Here is a 24,576-nt window from a genome sequence, read left to right on the forward strand (position 1 = left end):
TATGTAAATAGAATGAGTTTTAGGTTTGGGGTGTAAAAATTAATCAGTTTTTGTATTATCATTTATATATGTATAAGCCCATCTCTGTCGCTGTGGTTACTCCTCTAATGAATTTTGGAATACCACCAGTGATTACAATTTTATCGCTTCCAATGTACCACTGAGGAAATCTCACCACAGAAACCAAATAAAAAAATACAAAAAGATTGCAAAATACATTGAAATATACCTGTGCCCTTATTGGCAAAAGTCCTTTACCTAGGGTAATGCATGGGTATTGCAGCACTGCTCAGTCTCACAGCTGACTGTGGTCAACACATTCTGCACCTGCAAAAGAAAAGAGAAACTCATCATCTCCCAGAGTCCTTAAACAACAGTCTCATCTCATCCAGCTTATCCATTTCACTCTCTTCATCCATCTCCTTCTCTTATCCACCATGTCTGGGCACAGCAAACCCCTCTGTTCATCACTGAGTAGTCAGTGCCAGAGCCACTGCTCATTACAGCCCTACATCTGCACTCAATAACAGGCCGCACTCTGCATGAATAACAGCAGTGTTGCAGACATGAGTGAAATGTCAGTGGAAGACTTTATTACCAGCGGGCAGAGAAGTGTGTATGTGTGTGTGTGTCTTTGGTTGGCCTCTCTTCTGGTCTTCACTGCTCTAGTGCAAAGACTGTGGGTAACCTAGCTTAACCTCTGACCCTGCTCTTCCCCCTGGGTGACCCTGCCCCTTGCCCCTGCCTAAACCCCCTATTACCTCTTCTGCCCCCTCAGCTTTTGGCAGAGATGGATGAGAAGAACGCCGGCAAGACATCACACGCATTCTGCACCCCTCCTCAATGAAAACAAAGCTTGTGGTATTTAAGGAAGACTAGGAGGCCGAAGCTTTAATCTTAAAGGCTGACAGGCCACAGCGGCCTCAGACAGACCTGTGGAACAGCTGAAGAACACAGCGGTACCACACACAGTGGGGAAAGACGAAGGTGGGGGGTGACTGACCTCAGATAGAGACATTCCCCTGCATTCCTGCTGTTATCCGAGCGAGCTGTAAATATTTGTCAGCGGCCCGCAACATGTCTTTACCTTTCCCTACTGTTTCTGTTGAATGAGCCACATATCAGAGATCCCTGTCTGGGCATTGTGACCTGCAGTGTCTCAGGTGGCAGCCTGAGTCTCTTTATTGAAGTGTTTAGTTTCCCCAAAAGCACCTCCGGCTGCTTGTTTGCCCTTCAAGTAAAGAAGTAAAACATGGCCTTTCACTTTTACAACATGAAATTGTGGGAATAATGGAATGGAGGCGGAGAAGGATGTGGAGTGCTGACCCGCCTGTCAGGACGTCTAAACAAAGAGGGAGTGGAGGGTCAATCAGACAGACCTGATAAGCCTGGTCCAGGCCGCCACTGTTTACTCTGCAGACATACCACTGACCCACAGTCACTTCCTTCCAAGTTGGTCTTGGAGAGAGAAGATGATGAAGGGTGCAGGTTGGGGAAAATTGGGACAGATGAGTAAATTATAGCATGAAAATTAAGTTCTAGTTCTAGATATTGCAAAAGAACTTTGGGTTGTCAAATGCTGGGAGAAAAAAAGAAAGATTTCCTGCAGAATGTGAAAAAAATTAAGCGATGGAGATGGAGAGTGAAGGTGGATCCAGCAGGAGCTGAGTGTGGTTTCACTGTAGGGTTCTGAAAAGGTAATGTAATTTAGAGAGAATGGTTGCGGTTGCCTGTACAGAAAGAGGTTTACTGGCCCCAGGCTGGCCGTCTAGAGGGCACACACATCTCTTTGCAGACACTGGGAAACGCAGCGCCATAAAACTGAGAGAGTGTGTGGAGCTCCTCATAAATTAAGCCAAATAACAATGAAATAACAACCCAAAACATGCATAATAAAGAAAAATCTGTAAACATCTTTTATTTCACTTCAAGTAAGAACCTGGCAGCCTCTTTATCAGCTCTCTCGATACTTCTTTTAAGAGCTGCCTTTCCTTTGCTCTCCAATGTTTTAGATCATGACTCCACCAATTTAGTCTCCCCATTCTGTTTTAATGATTATTACCACCACAGACATAAACCAACATTTATTACCAAAGAAGACATCTCACTTAAAAGGTATTTCCTCCTATACTGTAGATTTTCTTCTCTCATCATCGGAGCAGCGGGTGGGGGTGTGAGGCTCCTCTCATCCCTGATGACATATTATCTTTTGGCTTAAGACGTTGACAGGAAACAAATTCCCAGGCATGACAAAAGCCTGGAATGTGCTACAAGGAGGTTGTCTCCCACACTCCCTCAGAGAGCCCACTCCACCCCTCCCCTCTACACTCCCCCATTCCCTTCCCTCTGAAGGATGTTTTTGTTGGGTAATTGATGCAAAGGTGCTATTGCTAAGAAAGAATGAAACATCAAACCATGGAGAAGTAGACAGGTCGGGTGTGTGTGTGTGTGTGTGTGTGTGTGTGTGTGTGTGTGTGTGTGTAAGAGAGCTTAAATCAAACGACTTGAGAATACCACCAAAGGGAGGATAAACCATCCTTCTTCCCCATTTCTGTTCTTACGTTTTCTGTTTTCTTTCTTCTCTAACCCCCCGCCCCTCCATCAGAGTCTTTCATCCTTACGTGTGTATCTGTGTGTGTGTCCGCAATTGTGTGCACCCCATCAAGACCTTGTAAAATTTTTAGGGGAAATGAGTGCAATACAAATTATGTGATGCCGTCGGTATATTTCTCTACCACAAATTAGATTATGTGTCAACAGCACATATTGTGTTCATCAGGCTTAATGATTACCTAATGGTTAAGGTTAGTGTGAGACTCAGGCAGTTGCAGGTTTGGCAAAGGTTAGGAAAATAAAACAATTTGGTTGCGGTTGTTAAGGGTTTGAAAGCCTTTGGTCATGGTTTAAAAACAAGAACTCACCACAACAGCATTTTTGTGTGCACCTTTTGTCTGTTTCTGCTCTGCTCGGTCACGTCATCTTTTCATGTATTCTGTGGGATGTTACTGAGAATTTCTTCTTTTTTTTATTCCATGTGGTTTGTATGTTTTTATCAATTGTAGAAAGAGGTTTAAAACAAACGAAATCTTCAAAATTTTCCACCTGGAGTTTATAAGCCCATGCCGGACAGACTTTGGCCTCTTTGCAGCAGACTGATGTCATAGGTCGAATTCCTGTGCAGAAGTAGGCCAGGCCCTGTATGATTGCAGATTGCTGACTAATCATAGAGAACAGACCGGGGAGGAGACAATGCTCAAGCTCAAAGGAGCTTTGTATTGACAGAGACTATCTGAGCGTTTTGATGCCACTGGGGCCTCAGCGACAGACCATCCCCATCCAGAGAGGTTGATGTGGTTTAATGCAGCCTGAAAGTGGCTTTATCAAATGCTCTGTTTGACAGAAAGACTGTTTGTGTGTGTTTTCGCTACTCCTGCTGGAGCATGCAAGCTATCTGTCTCTTATCTGTGCCTTGTATGTGTGAATCACTGGCTCACTTAAGTCCAAGGTAGAAGCAGAATGTAGCCAGTGTAGATGGTGTTTATTGTTCTGCTACTGAGCAGATCTCTCACTGTGGCCTTTTAGAAAGTGGACATGCCTTTCCATTGTGAGAGGGGGAGAGGAGAAAACAACAACAACAAAAGGAAGGGGGTAGGGGACTGTCTGCTTATTGTGTGTGCATTGTGTGCGAGTGCATCTGTGTGTGTGTGAGAGACATGTTGTGTAAGGCTTGAAGTTGCCCAGAGGGGGATTTGGGCTCGCCTGCTCTTAGGGCTGGGCATGTTCCTCGAATGCCGACCCTGGAATTCCACACCCTGAGGTCAGGACTTTTATTTGCAATCCCACCTTAAACAAATCTCCGAAACATTCACACACACACACACACACATCCTTGATATTCTGCTGTCCAGGGGAGGGAAATAGCTTTTGAAGCTGAAGTATTTACTCATATGCTAAGGCAGGTTAAAAAGAATTTGCTGCAAGCAATGACTACTCCACCAATCATACATACTGGTCCAGCACTGTCAGATAAAGCAGTGCAAGTTCTTTCATGCAAATTATGGTGCAAAGGGTCACTTTCTGAAAAAAAAAAGAAAAAAGAATCCATTAAGAGCAAAGGTAAGATCAAGGATTCCTGTTACACTCAACAAAAATATAAATGCAACACTTTTGTTTTTGCTCCCATGTTTCATGAGATGGACTTGAAGATCTAAACTTCATTCCAGATACACAATATTACCATTCCTCTCAAACATTGTTCACAAATCTGTCTAAATGTGTGATAGTGAGCACTTCTGCTTTGCTGAGATAATCCATCCCACCTCACAGGTGTGCCACATCAAGATGCTGATCTGACATCATGATTAGTGCACAGGTGTACCTCAAACTGCCCACAATAAAAGGCCACCCTGAAATGTGCATTTTGTTTCTGCTTTATTGGCGGTCTGGGGACTCAGAACCAGTCAGTATCTGGTGTGACCACCATTTGCCTCATGCAGTGCAATACATCTTCTTCGCATAGAGTTTATCAGATTGTCTATTGTGGCCTGTGGAATGTTGGTCCACTCCTCTTCAATGGCTGTGCGAAGTTGCTGGATATTAGTGGGAACTGGTGCACGCTGTCGTATACGCCGGTCAAGCACATCCCAAACATGTTCAATGGGTGACATGTCCGGTGAGTATGCTGGCCATGCAAGAACTGGGACATTTTCAGCTTCCAAGAATTGTGTACAGATCCTTGCAACATGGGGCCGTGCATTATCTTGCTGAAACATGAGGTGATGTTCATGGATGTATGGCACAACAATGGGCCTCAGGATCTCATCACGGTATCTCTGTGCATTCAAAATGCCATCAATAAAATGCACCTGTGTTCTTCGTCCATAACAGATGCCTGCCCATACCATGACCCCACCACCACCATGGGCCACTCGATCCACAACATTGACATCAGCAAAGCGCTCACCCACACGACGCCACACACGCTGTCTGCCATCTGCCCTGAACAATGTAAACCGAGATTCATCCGTGAAGAGAACACCTCTCCAACGTGCTAGACGCCATCGAATGTGAGCATTTGCCCACTCAAGTCTGTTACGGCGACGATCTGGAGTCAGGTTAAGACCCCGATGAGGACGACGAGCATGCAGTTGAGCTTCCCTGAGACGGTTTCTGACAGTTTGTGCAGAAATTGTTTGGTTATGCAAACCAATTGTTTCAGCAGCTGTCTGAGTGGCTGGTCTCAGACGATCTCGGAGGTGAACCTGCTGGATGTGGAGGTCCTGGGCTGGTGTGGTTACTCGTGGTCTGCGGTTGTGAGGCTGGTTGGATGTACTGCCATATTCTCTGAAACGCCTTTGGAGACGGCTTATGGTGGAGAAATGAACATTCAATGCACGAGCAACAGATCTGGTTGACATTCCTGCTGTCAGCATGCCAATTGCACGCTCCCTCAATGCTTGTGGCATCTGTGGCATTTTGCTGTGAGACAAAACTGCACATTTCAGGGTGGCCTTTTATTGTGGGCAGTTTGAGGTACACCTGTGCACTAATCATGATGTCAGATCAGCATCTTGATGTGGCACACCTGTGAGGTGGGATGGATTATCTCAGCAAAGCAGAAGTGCTCACTATCACACATTTAGACAGATTTGTGAACAATGTTTGAGAGGAATGGTAATATTGTGTATCTGGAATGAAGTTTAGATCTTCAAGTCCATCTCATGAAACATGGGAGCAAAAACAAAAGTGTTGCGTTTATATTTTTGTTGAGTGTAATTATAAAAGCCGCAGCTTGCAGACAAACTTAGGAACCATGATGCTTGTATAACTTACATCTTCTGCAACCTGAAAAATGTCTTTAAAGACTCAGACTGTAGCCGGTAAACTTCCGTTTATTTGCAACATTCATCTGCCAGATTGGATTTTGGCAGGTTTAACTGTCAGTATAAATGTGCACCAAAGTATCAAACCTAAACATCAACCTGGCTGTTTGTCCTATCCACCTGCTCTAAACATTATTCATCATTGATGCCCTGCTTGTTGTTGTTGTAAAATCCCCCGGCTGCCTCTGCACATCTTCTGTGTGTTCTCTGTGAGTCACCTTGAGATGAGAGGTCCTTGTAAATGTCAGCTATAGGGCGTTCAGCTGGACGGCTGTCTGTGTCAGAAAGCTGTTCTGGGGAACTGCTGTGAAGAAACTCGTTGAAGTGAAACTCAGTAAACTGTGTTGGGGGTCAGCCAGCTCAGCCCAGCCGTATGAGGACAGTCAAGGGTATGTTGGGAAACGTGCAGCCTCATATGGAAAACAATTTCAGTAAGCTCAGCATATGCTATGGAAATATGCATTGTATACATAAGGGGGGCTTGTCACAGCACATTTGGATCTTATTTATATCCACTTAAGCTTTTGGGGAAATTTTTCACTGTGTTATAAATTGTGTTCTATACATTGTTCTGCCACATTTCCCTGCTTTACCTTAGTAACATGGAGAAAACTAAGCTTAATAATTACGTGTGAAAGAGTGGTGAAGTGATATATGAAGAGCCAGAAATGAAGTTGATGCAAAGCTTTCTGTGTCCAAGCAGCTGTAAGGTACCTTCTAGAGTTACTTTTAGGAAACGTTAATGTCCTGGAAGTAAAGGGGAAAAGGCCCACACACAGTATGTGGCATATATAGCATGCCATTACAATAAAGTGAGGACATATTAAAAGGACATAATGGCTCTCGGTCATTTTTTAATAACATATTTTTAACAAAAAACATGCAAGGCCTTAAATTTATGACCCCACAGAGACAGCAAAGAAATGACAAATATGATCTGTCGGATGACTGAGCCAAACAAATGTAGGGTAATCTGCTACACTGTCAGCATCTGTCTCGTGTGTTACTGTTAGTGATGTTGCACTGACGATGTTGACAACCAAACCTCAAAAGCTACGCAGGGAACACTTTCCATACCTCCTACTGTTTCCCAGGAATTTGTGTTTAAGCAAAGCAAACACACTCCGGCAGACAGACACACACACACACTTAACACACGCTGTAGCCTAATGAACATAGCAGAGCAGCAAGCCATTACACATACCTCATTCATTTCCCCGTACTGTTTTCGCTCATTGCACACGTACAGCTGCAGACACTGCACACACGTACACACACACACACATGTATCCTCTTAGGCACACTATTTATCACACACACAGACACACACGCAGTCACAAAATCACACAGGCATGCTCCAACTTACGCACCGTCCCATTTTTTTGTTTGTGACACTGCGTTAGCGGGAAGCCCGGCTGTGAGCTAACCCCATCATGTTTTTCTCGTCTCCTCTGTTATGCTTGGCACCTGTTGTGAGTTGAACTCACATACACACTCACAGTCCCACACACACACTATTTCTTTGCCTTGTGCTATTAATAAATTTAAGAAATCAAAATTCTTTCCATTCCTGTCCATAGACTATCGCCAGAGGTTTTGGATATATCCGTTGTCTTTTGTATTCTACTATTCTCACCACATTTTACACCAGGGAGATTCTATTAATGGGATTTGTTGGTATTTGGAAGCATTAAGTGTATCTGAAATTATCTGTGGTGTAAGGAAAACATGTTAGGAATTTCCAAGACGAAGTCCATACAGAAATTTGTAAAGAAAACAAACAGCTGGACAAAAAAATGACCCCTGCGGGTTATTTCTCTCCAATGTGATGTTTTCATGGTTTTTTGGGTACACTCGTTTTCACACGTAGAGTGGACGTGATTAAAAAAAATGATACTGTGCTTTAATCTCCCTGTTTTTCTGCTGTTGTCCCCCTCCACCCCTCCCCCATGAAAAAAAAAAAACCCACACTGATGACACAAGGGAGTTGAGCCGCTCTGGCAGACACATCATCCCTTAGTAACAGAGAACTAGAAGGACCCAGACCACTGGACCCTCTGGACTCTCCCTGTGGTGTTCACAGGTGATCCAGCTGGAATGTGTTCCAGTGGGACAGGTGAAGAAGGACTTTTAGGGGGTGGAGAAAAAAAAAGGCCCTGTGGCAACACCGGCCTGTCCCCCTGCACTGTGCAGTTTCCTTCAAAAAACGTCTGCTGGCAAAACTCCGACAACAACTCTGAATCCTGTTTTCTTTGGCCGCTCAGATTATTTTCATAGAAAGAACATCTTTATTGATAAAACTTTGTCTGTTGTCCAGAGCTGTTTTGTTCACTTTTTGTTTGGTTTGCCAGTCTGTGGCGAGAATTCTGTCTCCCTCCTGACTTGTGGGAGATACATAATATTAAGAATGATTTTTTTGTTTTGGAAGGGAATAATAGCTGTTTTCATAGTGGAATTTACTAGAGCTGTTAAAAAAATGGAAACAAGAAATACCCCAGGATGTTTTCAGTGTTGGTAATGAAATGCTGATTTGGTACATATTTTTGAAATGCTTACATTTTGTTTTTTCCTTTTTTTCAAATTTAATAAATTAGTTTAAAAAAAGTTATTTATATCAATGAATCAGATATGTCTATTAGAATTTACAATATCTATGTGGTTGTCAGTCTTCATGTTAAGTCACTTGAAGCAATACATATGTGCATGCATATATTTACAGAGAATGTTGGGCTGTCTTGTTTGCATCCATACCACAATGCTTATACATTAGCTTAAGCTATAGCCTGACATACACTTCAGAAATAAAACATCATGCCACAGCAATACAGAGCAACAACTGTGATTGGTCCTCTAGCTAATGACAAATGACTAGTCAAATCTGTGTTGCAGTAATAAAACATGTTTAACGTTTAGTAGCAACACAATCCTCTCTGTTTTAGTGAAACCCCTGCACCTGCATCCACCAATGCTGTAGTTCTATAAAACAAATAGATGCCTTGATGTCATTGCAGTTGTTAAAGCTTATGTTGTTACTATCCACACTCTTTCTTTCAAACATTGAACAATAAAGCTGCAAATAAAGTGATTCTACTTGGTTAGTTAATAAATGCACCTTTCAGAAAATAGCCCCCCCCCCCCACACACACACACACACACTCACTTTTCCTTTCTCTGACTCTCAATATAGTCACAGTACAGGTGAGCAGCTGTCTGAGCAGTTACATGTGTTAACAGAGTCCAGAGCTGAAGTACAGGTACAGTTTGTGTCCTACACAGTAACCCACAGTCAGCTCTGACCAGCCCTCATTGTTTATAAGGCTGAGAGCTGCAGGTGGCGAGACATGCAGGAGAGAGATGACCTATCAGCAACAACCTTTTATTTTCAAATTTTTTAAAAATTAGTTTCAGCATGGAGGTCAAATAAAGACAAATTGTTATTTGCAGGAAAGACCAGGCAGTAATTGCTACCAGGCAGCGGTTGCTTCACTGAGAAGGCTTGAAAGCAGCAGTTTGTCTGGAGGAGCATCTCCCTTTTCAACCCGGCCTCAGACAGCAAGCTAACTCTCGCTTTAATGATAATAATAAGGCTAACTTGGTATAGCCTCTCTCCCACCGAGCCCACAATTACTAGCCTGGCACACTGTGTACGCACAGTCTGTCTGGGGAGCAAGCCACTGGATAATTCTTGGTTACCTGTCACTGCCACTTCTCATAAACACACTCAACATACAAATACTAAAAAAAATCATAGCTGAGAGCACATGAATGAATGCACATGTTCTGACATGCATTCAGGAATATGAACATATGCTGCAATATAAATTGACATGTACTGGGAGCCAAACGTGGATTTGTGGCTAATTTTCTTACCCAAAACACCTCGTTAAGGTGAAACCAAAGCTTTACCTCCTCTCCTGAGGTCATTCCAAATCTCTGCGGGTATCAGCATTCAGAGACAACGGAAAAGCACTGATGATGTGAGCCAATTACAAATACTTTAAGTGAATCTAGCAATATCATAGGCAGATAGCATTGAAGTTAGTTAGCACCTAAATTATATGACAAATTTAGTCTCCTCTGATAGTTGCAACAAAAGTACATGTGAGAGATAAACTAATTTATGTTGTTTGAGTCAAAAACACTAAATATAGTTAATGATAAAGCTGACTAAAGCCAGCAAATAAAAAAACACAAATATATGGTCTATAAAAGTCATAACTTTTCTGGGACTTACTCCAATCGAAGCCAAGAGAGCTGCCCAAACATACACATAAGGAATGCAGATTGTTATTCCCAGTGCCAAAACATATCTGATAAACACATGAGTTTATGTACTCATTACCACCAAAGGTCAATATATTTTCCACGATATCTCCCATTCAGCTACTTTTACAGCTCTGCCACATCCTCTGATTTAACATTATGTAGCTGATCATTAATCAGGCCCTTCCACACCTAGCCATACACGCCCCATTTATCTCCAGTGATCTCTTTGCTCTTCTCTATATAAGCAGAGCAGGTGAAGATACTGAACCAAGGGCCGATGTCCTGTGAGGGAGCTGGCGGCATGCTATTGATCCTAACTAATGCAATGTGGGCAAAAGGGCAGGCTGCATGCAAAGGCATGAACACACACACGGACCAAACACTTTCTACAGAACATTAAGTGTGGAATATAACTTGTTTTATACATGTACTTATTGCAGCAGCTTGCATCTGAAGTAACAAAAAGTGATCTAAATCTTAAGCTTCATGCACAAATGTGTTTATATATCTGCCTATGTGTCCTTCTTATCAGCTCTATTTAAGTGGCCCAATATAACAGTAGATAAAGGCTAATCAACAGAATTTCTTTGCATTTAAATGTTGCAGTTTAACCACCTCATGGCCATGAACAATCCTTGTTATTTTTCCTGTCTGATATGTGTACCTTTTTATGCTACCTTAATGAAAACATCCACTCATTTATCTGCCCCTTCCATGCTGTATTGCACCATTAAGATTAATATCTCTCTACCCCATGTTAAAGGACAGTATGCACATCCTTGTGGCTTTCAATTGGGATCCTGTCACAGAGATTAGTCATAATATGATCAATTCTTCCATCATGTCTTAAATTATTGTGCATATGTTCTCACTGTGGCACAGTTTACAGCCCTCCCATAGGCAGACCATTAATTGCTTGGCGCCTCTCAAGAAAAAAAAAAAAAAAAGAAAGAAAAAAAACAGGAAAAAAGCAAACAAAGAAACAGTTTTGTTAATAGCCTGCTGCTGTTGGCTGCTGATTTGGCCCAAGTAGTAATGCCAATTCTTTTGGAACACACACAAACATCAAACTGCCACCCATCATTAGCAGGGCTCCGTGAACACAAATGTGTGTGTGTGTTTACGTGTGTGTATAGGTGGTGCATGCTTGGATTGAATGTGTGTTAACGTGCATGTTTGTGTTTATGTATGCATATTTGCTTTCAAATATTTTGTGTATAAATAAATCTTGTGTTTGTGTTTGTGTGTGTTTTTTTTTCACAGAGAGTCTTCCCCTGACCCTGCCTTTATGTTTAAGTACACACACATTCATGTGTATATGTGCAGGCTGTATAGCATTGTGCATTTTTGGACGTCTTCCCATTCATGTTACTGAAGCATGAGAATGAAATTGACAGTCTTGAGCTAAGCGATGGCACTGCAGACACAAACAACCGCTGCCAGCTTCCATGGCAAGTCTCAGCGGACAATAGTTTGGAGCAGCCAAATGGCACAGTTGCAATGTCCTTCTCAAGCAATTTCCCCACAAATATTTTCACTCTTATGCCACAATGTTGTTTAGTGTGTGTGTATGTGTGTGTCTGAGCTCGCATGTGCGTGGGCTATGACGATAACTGAAATGTCTGTCATTCTTACAAAAGCTTTATGATTTAGACAAGAGAAACAATACTATGAAAACTTATGAAAGGAAATTCCAATGAAATGACTGACGATCAATTGTCATGTTAATTGTTTTATGAGCCACAAAATGTGCGTATGATGACAGTTTCCTCGGAAATCATTGCAACACAGAAAACAGAAGTTGCACAAAAACAAAAAAAAACAAAAAGTAAAAGGTCAAGAAGAGGAAGAGAGAGAGTGAACTCTCTAACCTCCGGGTGCTGGTGAGGGCCAAAGAAATGGAGCTTATCTTGTTTATGTGGAGAAGATAACTAGAATGCTCATCTGGCCAGAGAGAGGAACCTCCACCATAGCTGTATGCTGACACTGTTCACTTGGGACTGGAGATTGGCGCCTGTTTGAGTGTGTGAGAGCATGACAGCTGGACACACATGCTGGAACTCAGTCAAGTGTTGCACAAAAGTCCAACTCTCAACGCTTGTCATTCAAAAGCACATAATAACATCCACTGGGATCTGTGTATGGTTTTTTAAAAATGGGAAAACATGCAGAACAGTTGCTCTGCTGTGTGTGTGTGTGTTTCTTTTGAATCAGCAGATTTTTATATTTTCAGTAGAAACTTGCAGAAACTCGACATCTTGCTGCTGTATGTAGTGTTGTCAGTTTAACCGTAGCTCTTGCAGCACTTGTGTTGTTTATCTCTACCTGAACAGAAATAATATTGCCAGCCACTCCAACAGAGAGTTATTTGAAGTGAGGGATAGGTATGGATCATGGCCTGCCTTGTAATTAGGAGAGATTGCTATTTTCCCCTCAGAATGGGCTCTCCTATCCTGATCTGTAATTATATGTTGTTCAAACATAGAGGGGAGTGTCCCTGGTTATTGTGCAGCCTGCTTTATTGTGCCTTGACTGCCACAACAAGTGCCAGCATCACTGATTGTTTGGTTTGGCCTTTGGTTTTTAAAGTCAATTCTTTTTTTAGTTTATCATTAAGAATAAAAATGCATCCTCCAGAATTTGCTTTTCTGCCTCATTTTTGCACGCTATAATGTGTCAAATGCATCCTGACAGGGAGGCATTACCTGTGTCTGTGTATGTGTGTGCATGCTTGCAGGTGTGTGTGTGTGTGCGCGCGCATGTGCGCGTGTAGTCCCAGGTAGTTCCCCTGTGTGCTCCACATAGTGACACTGACGTGCAACAATGATGAATGCCCTGAGAGAGTGAAGTAAGTACCCACCTGGATAATGTTATAGTTAAATGCTCATGCTTTTTAAGTGACAATCAAACACAGACCAAAGATAAACACTGACATTGTGCAGTTGTTTTTGTGGTGCCCAGATAGTTTGTTTTGGCCTTGTCAGCACACTCATGCACTTTAAAGTTAAGTTCTTTAAAAAAGAAAAGGAGAAAAATAAGACAAGACTTATGATCTTATGGTTAAATGTTGTTAGGGCAAAGGTTCCGTGCCTGTGACCTTCTTATCTTCTCCTTGCACAGTTTTACTTTGTAGAAAACTTCCACTTCATTGTTAATATGTCAGAACCTACGGTTACATAATTAGGAAAGCCTCGTCGCAGCTCCTGGTTGATTAGGAATCAACAATTAGGTAGTTTGTGGGGCGCTGAAGAAACACAATCCCCCCTTTATGCTCTGCCTCTGCTGTAACTACCTCAGACTCCATGCAAGGATGTGGATCAAATGATATTTTTTTACATTATGAACCTACATTCTTTTGGGGGAAAATTTGCCAAATGGCTGTTTGTGCATGATTTACAAGAAAGGCAGCGCTGGATGCTTGAACCCATGCTCACCGGAGTTATGACTATTCCAGGGGGCCAGTACAGTTTGTCCTGGCCATAGAGGTTCTGTGGTATGTCCCCCTTTCCCTCTAATTCACCCTCTCACTGTCTCTTTCTCTCAATCTCATTGCCTTCTCTCCATCCGCTTTTCAGTCCACAGCAATTAGAGAAGCAAAGTGGGAAAAGAGGAATGTGTGAGCACGCTTTGTGAGGGTTGAGGGAAAGAGAGAGGGAGTACAAGAGAGAAAGTGAGAGATAAAGAGATAGACAGAGGAGGAGAGGACAAGAAAGGAGAGGAGAAGGCCTGTCTTAATTGGCCTGTGTGGCCACGCTGGGCTGTGATGGTCTGGGCTTGCCAAACCCTGTGCCTCAATAGTTGGCCTGGCCTTACATGCATCCCGTGCATCCGGCCAACCACAACTAACTCTAGTGTGCTCTTTGGCAGTTTCCAATGTCAGGCCTGGGAGAGTTGTGCCACCCACATCTACACTCCACTCCACAGTTCAGGAGGCCTTGTGATGGGGATCGATGCGTGGGTGTGGGTTTATGGTTTATTTGGCTCCACCAGTCTAGGTTGAGGTGGCATATATCTGCTCCATCTATTGTTTTACTTATTTAGGATAATTTTATGGTGATTTTATGTCTGGACTCCATATTTAGGTTTAGCTGTAAATATAAATTTGACTTAAAATTACACTTGCCCAAATTACTATACATACCTTGGGCTGGATTACAAAAACAAAAACCTTTCAGTCATGCAGTTCTGTTGAAAGTTTTTGCACAACAGTGTGATTGATACCATTTCCTTTGATCCATATTTATTCAAATCTTTCTTTTTAGTCTGTGGCCTAATCACTTACTCTAACGAATGGTCTTGACACCCTGGTTTGGCTTGTTTTAGTTGACTTATAAAGTGCCAAATTTTGCCTTGTCAGGCACAGTGGTGACATGACGAGCCCTGAGGACCAGAGAGTCCCTGATCTCATCTCCAAGCTGTACAAGTCATACTATGAAAAACACCTGCAGGAAAAAGGTTAGGTCCCAGAGCATGCACGCACACACATGCACACACACTCAAAGTCAGTTTTGCTCTTTGTTGGTAATGATGCATCAACAATAACACATTGTTTGGGAAAATATTGCTGCACAATCATTTGCAAAAAGCATGAAGGTATGTGAAAATATGCCTGTGTTTAACATGCAAATTTAGCATGTGCTTGTTGTGTGTGAACCTGTGGAGCCTCCAGCCTTCCTTCAGAAACAAACAGTTTTTGACAGCAGACACTTGCAGTGTTTATCCTTCATTCTGCAGGAGAGGATTGGACTCCTCAGTAGGGCAATAAGGTTTCATGAGACAGGCAAAGGTGATTTAATAGAGCAATTTATGACCATAAAACACAGAACATGAGCTCCTCTACAACGATGGCCGACCAGCCTCTCCACTTTGCCAGAAGCAACACATGTGCATCTCATCACTGTAAGACAAAACTTTACACTAAAGCCAAAGAAAAAAGAGATTTCTCCACTTCTGGCTGTAAAGTTCAAACTCTTTGATACCAGCCTAAAACATTACTCATAGCTACAGCAAACCCTGAACCAAGATGACCCTGGTTCTCCAAACCATTCCATTCTTGGAACAAAGACACTGCGCCGTAAATCTGCCTCTGTAAGACACATTTCATGGTGGGTGTGTGCATGCATGTCAACAATGAAAGGTTGTGCCATTTTCAGAATATGCTTGTGTTAATTTGAGACAAGTGGAGCTAAGGCTAAGTTTAGCGTGGAGGGATTGCAGCTAGCCTGCTTGTCACTACGTGAGTGCAGATTTCCAGTTTGGCACACTTTGCCTTATCACAGAGCAGACAGACAAACAGACAGACAGACAGAGACAGACAGGTGGGGGGTGGAGGTACGGTGTGAGAGAAAGAGAGAGGGTGCTAAAAACAGCTGGAGATTCTTTGCAAGGCCTCAAGACGTAATAAATCATTTACAGGGTACATAAGATTTAATTGATTAAAAAACGACTTCAAACATGGCCCTCAAGCTCAACACACACACACACACACACACACACTTAGACTCACATGCAAAAAAAGCACACATCCAAGACACGTGAAGAAAGCAGTATCTGTTAGACGTGGTATGTTTGATAAAATGTTTTTTTATTGATATTAAAAATGAAAGTACATGAATTGTGCATTTCGGACGTTCTAGCGTGCAGAGGTTAAATCAATAAAATACACACAGGCTGAGTGAGCTACTGACACAGACAAAGTTGCCATTTGCTCGGCAAGATATCTCTTCATATTCAGCAAAAAGAAGTGGTTGTCTTTCACACCATTCATAAGAACACTAGAGTAGCCTGTTTGAACTTTACAATAGTGAATGAATGCAGTCCTAGCAGGAAAATATAAAATAAAATAGAAAATATAATAATAATAATATTAATAATATAATAATAATCATAATAATTGCACTGCCTGCTTTGTTGCACAACTGAAGTAGAATATAATAAGAGACAAGATGCAGCCTTGATAATTGAGATCTCTCTGAGAAAAAAAAAGATAAATTCTCTCAACTCTTCACCACAGTATGGCGAGTATCCACTAAGTCTCCATTTGATGGGGTGATGATGCATGACAGAGGAGGAAGCTGTAATGTGGCACAGAATGACCTTGTTTCTGACAGTGGTTTGTCACAGAGAACTGGATTATTGTGGCCAGGTGTGGGTAACAACCTCAGCTGCTCTTTCACAACATGATTAAACTGAGCAACTACTACACTTGTCCCTCGGAGAGCACAGATTTTTTTTTTTCCTGAGTGCTTCAGAAATGGTTCAGCGTGATAGCCCTTCATCAAATGCATACAGGATGCATTACTGGAAGATTGTGAGGGGGATCACAGTCATTGTCTTTTACAAACAGAGACTAGATAGATAGATAAGACAGATAGATAAGATAGATAATCTCTCTTTGGCAGACAATGACCGTTACATGACCTTTGCTAGCATCATAGCGACATCATTACTTCCAATTAGGGCATCAATAGGATGACTTAGTTAAGTCACATGTAAGCTGAACCCTACATTTACAGCTGAGTGGACATTTATGGTCTCATGATCCCCACCAACAGCAGCAGTGGCACTGGCACATACAAGAGGCTCCTCAGAAGATCATAGGACACCATGCACAATTACAAAGACATGATTTAATGAAGGACTGATCAATCCCCCTCCCTCCTCCTCCCCCGCCAACAATACTAAAGTGGCTTCAAAAACATAGTGGGTTTGAGTACAATCAATGTTGAACAGTCACCGATGCTTTCATTTTCTCAGACAACCCTGACAGGCTTCTGGAAATCCATGCAGACCAACATATTCAGAGTATGTGCCTTATTTCTGTGACATAACATGCCTAAGCGATCCAGGCTATGCTGCTGTTAAAATATTAATTTAAAAAGTAACTATGGCAAATGAAAAATGAAGAGAAAAAAAGACATTATTTTTGGTACAAAGCATCTACAAAAAAAGCCTTACAACTCCAATTGGAAAACAGAGATCATAAAAAATAAATCCGTCAGTTGAGCATCAGTGCTACGTATATTATTTGGACCAATTTTTCAATATATTTTATAACAAAATAAATAATGCCTTTATACAGTGCCCTTATTTGTATTTCAACAAACAAACAAAAAAGCTTGGCGGCTCATTACGCAAGATACAGCTCAGACTAAAGGAAAATAACACAACGTCCCTGGAAACTAATTATATATCTATATATCCATATATATATCTATATATATATATACCTATACATATATAGATATATATACATAGATGTGTATATATATATTTTCAAGTATTTGTTTTCAGGCAAAAGCATGTGAATACTACTGATATACAATAAAATAAAATGTTAGTTGACATTATTGCTGTTTTTTTCCCTTTGAATATTGTGCCTTTCTTTAAAACTGTAAAATAACATAATAACAATAACCATGAAAACAAAAAATATGCCTAACTTGGAAAAACAGGAATGTCACGGTACCAGAAACTGACAGGGTTTTCCTTTTTTTCATTGAAACATTGATATGAAAAAAAGACAAAATAAAATATAATCATCATTATCCCACTCGTTCTTTGTCCATGCCATGTTTCTTCCTGTCATAGCAGTCTGCAAAGCCATGGCAAACAGAACTATAGTACTGTCCCAATCCAGGTTATCCACGGTGTCCCATATGTGTCCCCACACTGCTCCATGTGTCCAGCAGCCTCAGAGGAAGAGAGGGGAAAACGAGGACTGGGTCTCAGGTCCCCCTCCCATACTTGCCGCTTATGCTGGCAAACTAGTAATGAGCCACTGCTAGCACTCGCCATGAGCCTAGATGCCAACACGGCCTATGTTTTTCCTCAGTGACTCTTCCCCCTTGACATTGCCACTGCCAGGAGCTCCCCCATATCCTTTTATTTTCCTTTTCTTTAAAGTCACACTTTCCTTAAAACGGAAAGTTTAATATTCATTCTAAGAAAAAAACGTGCTTTTCAACCTCTTCTTTGAGTCCATTCCCAAAGCTAGCACCATGACATTTTTTTAAGCTACACGTTCATTGTTCATAAAAAAATAGTGCCATTTTTTTCTTTACTTTGACGTAATCCGTGGCAATGTGCAATTTTGCAGACTCTTTTCTGCTTTTTGTTTGTGATCAAAAGGTGCTGGAACAGGAATCTAATTTTACTAAATAATTCCTTACAGTGTGGAAGTCCCTTTATAGGTAGAGGTGCAAACTAATAAGAAAAAGAACTAACAGAGATTTTCTTTTTGCCTCAGGAAAGATGATGTGGAATGGATTCTTTCATGCAAGCCGCTCTTCACTTTCAGTTGTCTTCCACAAGTAGAAAAAAACATTCCGCTAGGTGTCCTCTTGACACTTGCAAACCACAGATCTCTTTCATCTTCTTTTCTCCCTTCCCTTTTTCTCTTTTGCTTAAGGATCCACCTGAATTGCATTCAGCCGAATTGTTAACTTTTTGTTCAACATTTGTGTCTGTGCCTTTTGTATCAGTGACTGAAAGAGAGAGGGAGCAGAAGAGTTCAGACAGGAAGAATGTGAAGGCATGTTTGTGTGCCATAGGAGGGAGGGTGGTCGGGGTTGAGGGGGGCATTAGAAAAAAAGGGGGCCAGGGGTTCAAGACGTAGTGGATGAGAGCAGGGGGGGGGGGATTGGTGGGCTCGGACAGGGCAGGGGAGGTCAAAGAGGACTGCCACAGAAATGACGTCAGAGACAAAGCTATAATCCCCTAGTCTTTTTTTTCACCCTCAAAACTCTTGTCTGTGCAAAGGGCTGGCAGCGGGCTCATTTGTGGTTGACAAAGTTGTCCGTGGTGAGCAACACGGGAGGCAGTTTGCTGGGGAGGCTGATCAGGGGCCTGTGGAAGATCGACTGCTCCTGGGCTTTAATCTTCTCCGCCTGCCTCCGAAATTTTTTGGCCCTCAGGATGGCAGGGACACCCCTCCGGAGCCGCTGGGCCGCCTTCCTCTGCCACGCCTCGTATTTGGAATACTTCACGGTCACATGCTGCTTCCTTGGGACTTCCTATTGTGTTGTGCAGGCGAAAATAAGAGGAAAAAGGGAAAAGAGGGAGTCAGTTCATTAGCTGTGATAAGATACTGTTGCAAGTGCTCATTACAATGGAGGAAAGCCTTGTTTATTTTGAGAAAACATTCAGTCATTGTTGGGCCAGTAAAATGGAAATCAAATGTCATTCTTATGGTGCTGAACGTCATAACAGACTCGCCCTGCCTCCGACTTGCCCTTGTTTTGGTTTCCTTGACTGAGAGAAGCTGTCAACAAGTGCTTGGTTTAGCCTCTTTAACATACTGTCAAAGGAAAGGGCGGTCACTCGTCTCATATACATATGAGGAGCATGTTGTCATTCACCCAACAACTCACTGAACTGCGTAACCTCCATAGACTGAATGAAAGGACACATAAACACATTGTCATTTCAAAACGTCTATTCTTACACAGCAGGCTGGTTGTTGTCCTGAGCACCACAGATTGAGATAGAGTGGGAGTAGTGGCAGCAAAGCTAGAATTTATGCGTGAGTAGCCAGTGCTCCATCTGAATGGCTTGTTTTGGTCCTGCCGCTTGAAGAGTGTTTATCCCCCTTCATTCACTCCAGGCCTGCTCAAAAGCCTCAGAACAGCTGGCCCTCAGAGCACGCTGTACCCATCAACTTTCTCTACCCAGACAAAGTAGGGACATGTCCAAACTAATTCCCTAGCAGCCAGCTTTTTTCCCCACTTCCCACAGAAGGTCCATTACTTTCCCACTGACATTTGCAATATTTATATAATTTTTTTAGGTTGTATCTTTTGTAATCTAATGCCACCAGCACCGGCTGTCTGACTAGTATAAAACAATATGAACAATGACTGGTTCTTATTTAATGGTTCTGTGCAATATATTTTACAACAACCTCAAACTATATTACCTAACACATTTTAGTACAGCCCAGTCTTGTGACTGCAGTGAAAAGATCTGACGATCTTTCTGAGAAGTTCTGCTGGCCAGGTCAGGTGTTTCCTGAAAGCCTTTTTGTTTTTTGTTGTTCCATGACAACACTTGGAACATGTTTTCTTACAGACCAGCAGTCACCATCTCTCTCAGACACACACACACTAGTCTACTACGGCTCTGCCTTTTCCTTACATATAATATGGTGTGGCTGTCTTTGTGTTTTCCACGATGATCAGCACTTTGCATGGAAGGTAACTGCTTACATTGACCATTTAACAAGATAAACCTGCCTGTGTGAGGGTTTCAGTCGGTGCTCAGTGTCAGTAACATAGGGGTGAGGCTCAGAGGTGAATGGAGGCACAGGAGATGGGAGGACTGATTGAGATAGGGATTAGCACTATTTCCCATAGTGGTGTGTTGTTGTTGTTGCTCAGATGTACCTGTTTTAGTGCGGGCATCACGGGTATGACCTGTAGAGAGGTGGCCGACACGTCCCTTTCGGACTTGGCGGGTTTGGCACAGTACTGCTCCAGCAGGTTGAGGTCACAGCTACGGAAACAACACTCCTCTACGATCCCACGGTTCTGGGTGCGCCGATTGTTACCCCTGCTGGTTGGCCTACCTGAGGAGGAACATAACACTGGCATCAGTAATGGATCTAGGTTGTTTTTGCAGGATTGCTTCAACAATCATAGCAGCCCTTGGAACAAAGAGGATAAAAGGAACTCTATGACCAACTGCAACAAATCTTTTTGTTTGTAGAGGATAATCTGATTAGGGCTATCTGGAAGTCCTTAAATGAACGAATACACACGTAAACACCCTGTTCCAGAGACCCAAAGAGAGCTACAGAGACAGCTAAGCTCTCAGACAGACCTTAGGGTGAGCAAATACATAAAATGGAAACTCCTCTGTGACCTTGTCCTTTGCCAAGTCAGCAGAGATAGGCTGAGGAGAGAGAGAGAGAGGGAGACACAGAGAGAGAGAGAGAAAGAGAGGTGGTGAGGTAGAGAAAACAGGAGAAAAGGGATCAGTGCAGAGGGGGAGCAGGAGGGTCAAAACAGAAGCAAAGAATGCAAAACAAAAGAAAAAGGTGTAGAAGAATAAGGTGAGAGGGTGGATGGTTAGCATGTTGCACAGGGGAACATTATCCAGGGATCAATAAAGGGCCTTCTTTGAAGTCCTGCGACCCACACAATGTTGGAGAAATCTCATGAGAGGGATGGCTAGATTTGATTGCAGGAAGAGGAACATGAGAGAGGGTGATCCAGGAGGTGGGGGAGGAGGAAGAGAAGAAGAAGGAAGAGGAGGTGGGAGCACATCTATGTTGGCCCAAATTGGATAATGATCTTTTCTGATTGGAGAGAAGCTTAGCACACAAAAACAGCTTGTCTGTCAAAGTGTTTGAAATCTGAAGAAGTTATGCATGTCACAAACACTGCAGACTGTGCAAACAGAAGCTTATCCAGTTGAGGATTAACAGCTACCACAATGCTTTCACATAATGCTTTACAGCTACTCCATCATAGCCACAATGGAAGCAATGATCAGAATTGATGTTAATGATCTTTCCTCCTTAGCCTGACATCAATACCCACCCACCCACCCCCCATCCAACTCATCAGTGAGTGTGGTCTCCTGGCCTGGGAACACTGGTGCTGAGGTGACTGGTATGCCTCTTGGGGTGCTATTACTTTACTGGTAAACAAGCGGCCCATTGTGCCACTGAGTCGTGTGTGTCTTCGCAGCTCGCAAGCCTTTCATATGCAATGAGAGGTATGGGCTGTAAGCAGACTCAGCAGAGCAGCCTGGACGAGGTTTTGAGACACACAGCTGACTATAATCTCCCTCAGTCTCTCAGCCTGTGTGTGTGTACGCGCGTTTTGGGAGTGCATGAGAAAGAAAAATAGCAAACACGCATTCCACGCAGCCACAGACAGTCTCAGCTATCCAAACAGATGTGCGCAAACGAACAGAGATTCAACAGAGCAAAAGAAAAGAGAAGAGGAGAAAAGAAAGGAAAAGAAGGGAAACGCAGCGCATTGTGAAAACGTATAATGCTCTGGAACCTACTGAAATAGAAGCCTCTGTCTCCACAGACAAACTGCAGCGCATCCACCAGTTCTCCCCCACACAGCGTCTCTGCTGAGGCCATTTCCACAACGTAGAGCGCCAGGGCCAGCGCAAACAGCAGCGCACGACTGGTCGAAGACATCTTCTTGACCTGCAGACAAAAACACATCACTGTCATCAAATGTAACCACATCATTTTAACAAAGAGGTAGCAAATAGTATTCATTGAAAACCCTAGATGACAGCCAGATGGTTGCAAAAATAAGATCCAGTTTTACGCACGAATTCCAGTGCCAAACGCTGTTATATGTACTGACCTACTAACTCAGGAAAAACGTCTATTGAGACAAATGATGTCAAATGTGCACATTCCCCTCCTCAGGCTATTAGCTGCTGTCATGTGTGTCGCACCTGGGAGAAGTGCTTATTCTGGAGGAAAAAAAAGTCGACAGTATCTCAAGCTTTCACACTCTTACACAACTCTCCAGAAGTTGCAGAGCCGGCTGCTTGATAGTTAACTATCTGCAAAAAGCCAGACTCAGCATATATTTTCCCCTAGCTCACCCTGGAGTGAGCTCACTGACCCTCAGACCTACCGCCCCCTATCTGCCGGCAAAAAGACCAGCTGTTTGCTTTCCGTATCCAGCAAACAGCGCACCATCCTGACCAGAGAAATCTAAAATACCACTTCTTCTCCCGTTCAACCTCAACAGCTTCAACCGCGAGCCTTAATGCGCTCTCCGTGCCATTTAATGCATCTTCAACTTTCTCTGCCGCACGCAAATTAAGAGATGTCCGGCTGCACAAAACTGATGCGCGCATTGCATCTACTAAACCCGAAGCAGTTTTCTCCTACTACAAATAAAGCAAAGACAAACATCGCTACAGCCCTGCTACAGGTCTGTCGTTACGCGCAGAGTATAAAACTATCTGCTCCTTCTGGTTACCTTCATTCTGCTGTTCTCCGTTCTCCGGCAGGTGTGGCAAAGTGAGTGGTGTCCGTGTTTTTGCTGGGTTTCCATGTCAGATGGCAGTAGTCAAAATGTTGGGAGTTATTTGGTTGGAGAGGTTGCAGGTGAGTTAGTTTCCCAGTTAGTGAGATGGTGTGTGAGAGGCTGTCCCAACGACCAGGCGACAGACAAAACTTCTCAGTGAGAAGTATTATATACCAAAACACGCCCCTTACACCCACCCCACCCCCTCGCTCCTCCTCGTCACGGCTGATAAAAAATGTCCCAGAGACGCTTTATGGAAAAGTGCTTAAAGGGAGAAAAAGCTCAAAAAAGAGAGAGGAAAGGAGAGGGAGAGAGAGAGGAGTCACAAAATATGGAACACTTCCATAAGTATTTTCCACGTTTACGCACTGTAACCTACAATCACAATGTTTACACACAGAACGCAGACTGAACAAGAATAGACGTAATTCCGTCGACTCCAAGAAAAATGTCAATGTCTCCGCCCTTCTGTAATTAAGATTAACATCCAGTGGAATCAGTGTGGCCAAGGTCTGCGGCTTTCCTCTGACTCAGATGTAGATGCAGTCACTGGGGTCAAAGGTGTCTGACAGTGGAGTGGATACTGAACAGAGGGGAGAGTAGCTATATGCAGCAGGGAGGATGCAGCAGTGAGCGTCTGAAAGCTTGAAATGCAGCTTTATATATGATGGAGAGCCAGGATGGATACAGAAGACAAACAAAACCTGCAGTCCCTCTGTGGGTTCCAACAGTAAAACTTTATCCAGATGTTGTATAGGTCGCTTCACAATAGACAAGAGGGGGCTGTATACGTTGAGCTGGAAAATGTGATGTTATATAGAGGCAACCACGTTGACTTTTTTCTTTGTGAAACGGTGTGACGCTTCCCTTATGTAAGTGTGTCTTTTGCAGAAGGTAAAAAATTTTTGGACACGTCTTGAGACTCAGACTGACACCTACTGGTCCTGTTAGTGAACCTCGCTCACAACCTCTCACTGTATCCAGGAAATATGTCCGAACACAGTCCCCGCAGTTTAATATCGTTCCGTTATGTTAACATGGGAAGGCATATACAGCTGTATCACAAATAAGGCAGTGTGAAAAGCATGATCATTTTATGAAAGTGAGGCTGTATTAAAATTATAATAATTATAATAATTATTATTTGTACTCCTCACTTAGCTGCATGTCTATTTTCAAATCTAATATCTTATAATGCTTCACACATCTACATCTTCACAGCTTCATCTATTTCACTGTGCTGCTATGATTTATATTCATCAGCTTGTTTTTCTTATTTAACATCAATTAACAACAGTAGATGGGCTTACCAATGCTTTAAAAAGACCTATCCCTTTAGTAAATTCGAAAAACATGCAGTGAGATTATGAGCCTACAGCTTGCTGGACAGCTCCCTCTTGTGGCATACTGATAGTATC

At 42.7% G+C, this 24,576-nt stretch overlaps 1 protein-coding gene across 1 annotated transcript; it reads right to left on the reverse strand.

Moving 5' to 3' along the window:
- Window positions 1-15,715: 15,715 nt before the first annotated feature.
- On the reverse strand, window positions 15,716-23,310 carry igf2b (insulin-like growth factor 2b). Its single transcript, XM_028407712.1, has 4 exons — window positions 23,111-23,310; window positions 22,164-22,314; window positions 20,531-20,712; window positions 15,716-19,162 (listed from the first exon to the last, which is right to left on the reverse strand). Exons 1-4 carry the CDS (start codon window positions 23,183-23,185, stop codon window positions 18,923-18,925), a joined length of 648 nt encoding a protein of 215 aa, XP_028263513.1. The 5' UTR covers window positions 23,186-23,310; the 3' UTR covers window positions 15,716-18,922.
- Between the last annotated feature and the right edge of the window lie 1,266 nt (window positions 23,311-24,576).

The sequence above is a fragment of the Parambassis ranga genome, chromosome 6, assembly GCF_900634625.1.
Source record: "Parambassis ranga chromosome 6, fParRan2.1, whole genome shotgun sequence".
Classification (NCBI taxonomy): domain Eukaryota; kingdom Metazoa; phylum Chordata; class Actinopteri; family Ambassidae; genus Parambassis; species Parambassis ranga.